At 57.9% G+C, this 6,589-nt stretch overlaps 1 protein-coding gene across 1 annotated transcript in view; it reads left to right on the forward strand.

The window, feature by feature from the left end:
* Positions 1-36: 36 nt before the first annotated feature.
* Positions 37-6,589, forward strand: part of PKP1 (plakophilin 1) — a 55,075-nt gene continuing 48,522 nt past the window's right edge. Inside the window, exon 1 of the mRNA XM_006155468.2 lies at positions 37-422. Coding sequence (XP_006155530.1) covers positions 221-422 — 202 coding nt within the window. The 5' untranslated portion in view covers positions 37-220. The remainder of the gene's footprint in view (positions 423-6,589) is intronic.

The raw sequence follows: 6,589 nt of genomic DNA on the forward strand, positions 1-6,589 counted from the left end.
TCTGCCGGAGGGCGGGCCTCTCCAGTGCCAAGAGAGGGACGAGCCAGGGTGGAGGCGCCAGGAGCAGCAGCCGGGAGCCCTCACGCGGACCACTCACTCTATGGCCATAGGGAGCCGCTGAGAGCGAGAAGAGCACGCTCCGGCCCGCCCGCTGCCCCGCACCTCGCCCGCCTCTCTGAGCTCCCTGGCCCCGGCTCCGGCCCGCGCGCCTCCCGCCACCATGAACCACTCGCCGCTCAAGACTGCCCTGGCGTACGAATGTTTCCAGGACCAGGACAACTCCACGCTGGCTTTACCGTCTGACCAGAAGATGAAGACCGGCACGTCGGGCAGGCAGCGCGTGCAGGAGCAGGTGATGATGACGGTCAAGCGGCAGAAGTCCAAGTCTTCGCAGTCGTCCACGCTCAGCCACTCCAACCGAGGTAAAGGCTCGGCGCCCGCGTACTCCGTGCGCCCCTGCCGGGCGCCTGGGCCGGGAGGTCCACGCTGGCTTTACCGTCTGACCAGAAGATGAAGACCGGCACGTCGGGCAGGCAGCGCGTGCAGGAGCAGGTGATGATGACGGTCAAGCGGCAGAAGTCCAAGTCTTCGCAGTCGTCCACGCTCAGCCACTCCAACCGAGGTAAAGGCTCGGCGCCCGCGTACTCCGTGCGCCCCTGCCGGGCGCCTGGGCCGGGAGGCGGGGACCAGCGGCTGCCCTCTCAGGCAGGGTCTGCGAACGCTCCCGGACGGTCCTGGCTGGCTGGAGCCGGACAGCGCGCCGGCTCCACGAGCCCGAACGCGCGCTAATGGGCAAGGGTGGGTGGCTCGCTGGCAGGCCCCTCCCCTGCGCGCCCGGGTGCTAAGGGTCTCCAGCCCACGAGCTGTTCTCCCGGCCCAGAGCCTTGGTTCTGGACGGCTTTCGCTTCCCAATCCTGCTGAGGGGACCTCCCGCCATTCTGTGCTGCCTAGACCTGGGGACCCGGCCCCGGCGCTCCCCTGGAGTTGCGTGCCCGCCGTCCTCTCGATCCCGGGCTTGGATCTCCCGCGCTCAGGTGGAGCCAGGCGGCGCCGACGCTGGTGGCAGGCGAGGTGAAGGAGTTACTGGCACCAGAGTGCGGGCTGGGAGAGGCGCGGGCGCTGCGGGGGAGGAGGCGCGGAGGCGCAGCGCGCAGGAGACGAGTCCCTGGAATTCTGGGGCACTCTCGCCAGTCCCAACAACGAAGAGGCAAATCTGGTTCCAAGGTCGTCCCAGGGCCACAGCGTCCCTTGACGACAAAGAGGACCAGGAGATGTTCTCTTTCTCAATTAATGCAGAAACCCCCTTTCCCACCGCTTTCTCCCTGGCCGCTGCCCAGCTTAGGTGTCTCTGGGGAGTGGGGGAACCGGCGGCAGGGTAGGGGATCCTGCTGGCTGGAGGGCCGTGGGGCCCTACTGAGTCCTTGGGTACTTTCCTAACCTGAGTGCCACCCTCCCCCCAACCGAGGGTGCTAAGAGAAAGGGACACGACCTCTGACGCCCAAAGGGGAGGTGCAGTCCCAGACTGGGGCATTTGTAGAGAATTTTTAGACCAAATACTCGAATACAGAGAATTCCCAGTAAGAGTTACCCACAGGATAGCCAAGGTTTGATTTATTCATTTGTTTCTTTATTTCTAAATTCAGCAAAATGCTAATGAAGACACACTACAAAGCAGGTCAGGTCAACCAAGATTTATAAAGTCAGGTCCCTGTGAGAGAGGGAGGGCCAGGGTTGTAAGGAGGACCGAGTCAGACCTCTGCCCACTCTCCCTCCATCCACACACACACACACCAGCTCGCTTTCTACTGTCTCTGTTCTCTCTTTCTCTCTCTCTCTGTCTCTCCCCCATCCCCAGTTTCTGAGTAACTTCTGTACGGGGCTGAGGGAGAGAGAATGGTTGAGAGACAATCCCTCACCCCAGACCTAAAAGCTGTGCTGCTCCGGGTGTCCTGACCCTGGCCCTGGCTCCTTGCTTCCGACCTCCTCCTCCGGGGCCATCAGCCCCCAGGTCGCTTGTCCCCTTCCCTTTCACTTGACGCCCTCATAGCCACTCAGTGGCTCTTCTGGAACTTGCTTGGGTCACCAGAGTGCCCCCATTCTGGCTACAGCCCAGGGCACAGCTCAGCCAGCGTCCTCTTCTCCACAACGAACTTGCCTGCCCCATGCCCACTCCCACCCCGTCCTCCGCCCACCTCCTGGCTCACAGCTCCAGAGAAGCCTCTGCCGGCCCCAGTACCCCATCCTCTTCTTTTCTCCCCACCCATCGACATCAGCCGAGCATCTGTCCTCGTGGGTGCTGTTCCTGGCCTGGGTCTTGGTGTAACACCACTGGGCGGGGTCTGGTCAGTTCCCTGTCTGCTTCTCCGTGCCAGGGGCCCCCAGGGGGCTTCGGCCAGGTGAGGGTGGCCCTGATGGCTAATGTATCCCTCCCCCAAAACTCTCCAGAACCGAGCCTATAGGTCCAGAGGTGTGTCCCTTACTCTCAGCCTCTGGGGAGGATCCCAAAGGGGGCTGGTTTGCCCCAAAGGCATCCTAGCTGGAAGAGGCAGTTTGGTGGCTTGGAGCTGGTGTTTCTGGTTTATCTGGCTTTGTTTTCATCAGCTTTCCCTGTCCTCTCCATCAGAAACGCCCAAGCCTCCTGCTTGCTTGTGCCACTCTGCCTACTCTGGTGCTGGTTTGTATGCCACAGGTCTGCTTGGCTCCCGGGAGGGGCGAGTGGGCAGCGTGGAAGGACTCTGTCCCATGCCTCTGCCTCTGGCCCCCAGACAGACTCGGGTGCTCCTTTAGTTCCCTCTAAAAGCAAAGAGTGAATTTCTCTGGTGTCTTTAATTCTCTTGGGCCCCTGCATCCTATCCAGGGTCCCCCTAATTAAGAAATCCACTCTAAAGAAGGCCAGACACGCCCCACAGCTGCTGGCAGAGTGGATACTGTTCCTCACGTCCCAGGAGGACAGTCAGGTGTTAGCACACACTGTCCGGGGGAGAGAACCGGCTTCCCTCAGAGCCCTCTCCACAGGGCACAGAGGGGCATGTCTTGTCTGTCAGAGAGAAGTAGCCGCTGAGGTGGAAGAAGGACACCTGTAAAAGGAGAAGGCACCAGTGTCTTTCTCCCTCCAGGACCTCTCTGCCACAGGACAGATCAGACAGACGCCCCACCTGGTCACCAAGTCCCTGGGAAGGAGGAGGGTGTCTCCTGGCCTGGATACTCTGCACATGGAGGTTGCTCTGAACTGGCCCCCAAATCTTGCTCCCCTGAGTTTTCAGGGCTCCCGGTGTGTGAGTGCTTTCCTCCCCACATTGTGTGGGAAGCAAGAGGAGCCCACAGGGTCATGGCTGCTTAGCAGAAGGTCTTTGCTAGGGACCCATGGCCTCCTGGGAGTGGGAAGGCCTCCGGGGTGCGTACCCGGCTGCCCAGCAGAAGGTCTTTGCTAGGGTCGCATGACCTCCCGGGAGCAGGAAGGCCTCCGGGGTGCATGACTGGCTGCCCAGCAGAAGGTCTTTGCTAGGGTCACATGACCTCCCAGGAGCAGGAAGGCCTCCGGGGTGCGTGCCCGGCTGCCCAGCATGGGGGTAAAGGGCCGGCACCTCTGGATTCCAATGTCACTTGGAATCTCATCATAAAACTTAGTGCAGCTCTCATTGGACCCAACCCCGAACACCCCACCACCGCCACCAGCACTACGAAGATCATCCCACACAAAGTTCGATGAATGAGCTTCCTCCTTCCATCACTTCTCCTGCCAGGGAGATCCTAACCCCACCCAGGGTTGCCTGGTGTGTCCCTCTGCCCATTAGACAGCTGTGGTTTTCCGTGTCAGCTTGAGCCTAGAGTTCTCCTCTTTCTTCTTCTCAGAAGTACTGTTTCCCATCTCAAATTGCGAAGCTTCTATTTCACTGTGGTCAGAGGGTAGGGGGTAGGTTCTTGTGGCTCTGCAGCCTCCTGGGGCGGGCTGTGTAGCTCCATGGTGGGGAGGAGGAGTCCGCCTTAGGAGCCCTGCTTTGGTGGTTTACTGTATCTGCATTTGGTTGTGTCTTGACGTGAACCTCTGGCCAAGCAAAGGCTCTGCACAGTCTTCTCCCCTAGAGGCTGCCCTGTTCTCACGGCCAGTGGTGGGCAGACAGCACTCTGGGCTGTCTTCCTGGGAGCAAAGCTGAGCGGGTCCGGGTGAAGTTGTATGTGTGCTTCATCTTGTTTCAGCAGCAAAACATACTAATTAAACTTCAAATGAACCAATTCTTATTACTTTACAATACATCTTGGCTCAAAGTTGGGGTTTTAGCCAGAATTTCCGTTGACCTGTTACAACACATGCAAAATTGCTGACGACTCCAGGTGCTTCATAGCAAATGCCGCTGTCCTGGGTCCAGCTCCTTTGCAGAACACTTCAGTGGAGACTTTAAAAAAAAAAAAAAAAAAAAACATAAATTCTCTCCCCATGCACCAAATCCTAGGTATCAGTATGTCAGGTGTTGTAGGCTTCGAAAAGCTGGCAAGTACTCCTGTGTGTGTGGGGGGGACCCTGGAAGGTTTGTGATGTTAATACAAAGTAAAATGAAAGAATTTTAGATATCCTCATGGAAGTTCTCTGTAGGCATTCACCACTCACATGCTCACACATGTATGCACACATACACCACACAATACACATGCACACGTGTATGCACACACCCTGCCCCCACCACACACACACACACACACACACACACACACACATTGCAGCTTGTGTGGCAGGGGCCACTGACTGATACATGATTCTGGACATGTATCAGGCTCTCTGGGTCACTGTAACCACCACCGGAGGCTTCATTAGATCATCTCTAAAGTGCTCTGTGATGGCGAAGCTCACGCTCACGGCAAATAGGTGTGATAACTCCCAGCCTCCTGCCCAGACCCAGACCCCCTGCTCCTGCCCCTGCCCCACCCCTGTGGAAAGCTCCTCCCCTCAAGAGAAACTGCTCAGAGTGGCTCTCTTATAAACATCCTAACAAACCAACCAGCCAACCAAACAAGTTCCCTTCTACTGGTCTCAAACACGCTGGAGTCACCTGAGAATTTAAAATAATGTGCATGCCAGTGTCTTGCCCCCAGAGATTCTGAGATATGAGTATGTAGGATGGCCAGGCATCAGGACTTCAGAAACTCCCACGCAATTCTGATGTGTAGCCATGTTCAAGAGTTACTGCTCTAGTCCCTGTTCTCACCGCCAGCATGGCACTGCAGTGGGCTCTCCCTATGCTCTCCCTATGCTGGGATCACCCCTACACTGACACACATGCACCTCACTCACATACGCACACGCAGTCACACACACGGACAGAGAGCTAATGTGGGAGTCGCTGGTTCTTATTGTGGACCCTGTTCAGGTGGCCAAGTCCCAGCCCTTGTCTCACTGCCCTGCCCCTGTGCCAGTCTGTCCCTACCGGATGCTCCCATGCTCTGCCCAACCCTCTGGTATGGTGGTGGCCATCGCGGACCATCAGAAAGAGCAGCAGGATTCAGCAGAGCTGAGCTTGAGCACGTCCCAGGCAGCATGTGGGCCGGGGAGGAAGGAGAGCAAGCAGGTCGTAGCAGCCCAGTTTGTCTCGGCATTTCTGTCCTGTACATGTGCCCAGGAAAAGGTCAAGAACCACACGAAGGCGTCTGGGGAGGTTGTGCTGAACTCCTTGCCCTACCCAGGCTCCTGCCAGCTCCAGAGTGGGAGAAACAGGCCAATGGTGCTCCCAGCGGCCAGGCAAAGGGATGGGGGACAACTGGGCCCCCTCCCTCAAGCCCACTCCTGCCCACTCTTAACGATCTCTAAGGGGATTGTCTCAGAAGTGCCTTTGGACTGTTCTTCTCATTGTCTCGTTTAAATTCCCCTTGCTGTGGGCCTTGCCATGCTGGGCACTCCAGGGAGAAGCGCGGGGACGGAGTAGAGGTGTATTTAAAGCTGAGAGATCACAGGCTTTTCAAGCTGAGAGTCAGGTGGCCTTTTTTCGAGTGAAGCCGGAGGAGACACCAGCCTTGTAAGAGACGGGTGCGGCAAGAAGGAAAACCTCCAGCGCAGCTATGACAGTCCTTCTAACAGCAAGGGAGGGGGTTCTGAGGACAGGAGGCTTAGGGACGATGTCCCATGATCAGTGCCCTAGGACAGGACGTTGGTCAGACAGGCGATGCCCTTCGGTGCAAAGGGCCTGGGTGGTGGCAGGGCGGGCAGAGGGGATCTAGTCTGAGTGAAATCTCCTGCACCAGGAAGTCCCCAGCTTAATGGGGGAGACCCAGGCCCTGTTGTTTGGGAGAGGCCTCTAGGCGTGCACTCACACACACAGCGCACTGAGCCGCACTCCAGGCGGGGAACACACAGTGAGGAGAGACAGTGGACCAGAGTGCTGACGGGGTACGCCGAGGGTTTGGAGCTCTTAAGCTGGGTGGAGTCGTGTTCAGGAGAAGCTGATTTTTGTGCAAGCTTTCGAATGCAGGGAGAGGGTTTGGCTGAGAAGAGAAAGAATGTTTCAGGTGCAGTGGGTGTGACCTGCTTGCAAGCCTGGAGGCGGAAGGGAATGAGTCATCCCTCCGCAGGTTTGCCTGCCTCCACCGGAGGGAGAATCCC

The sequence above is a fragment of the Tupaia chinensis genome, unplaced genomic scaffold (assembly GCF_000334495.1).
Source record: "Tupaia chinensis unplaced genomic scaffold, TupChi_1.0 Scaffold000453_2, whole genome shotgun sequence".
Taxonomy (NCBI): Eukaryota; Metazoa; Chordata; class Mammalia; order Scandentia; family Tupaiidae; genus Tupaia; species Tupaia belangeri.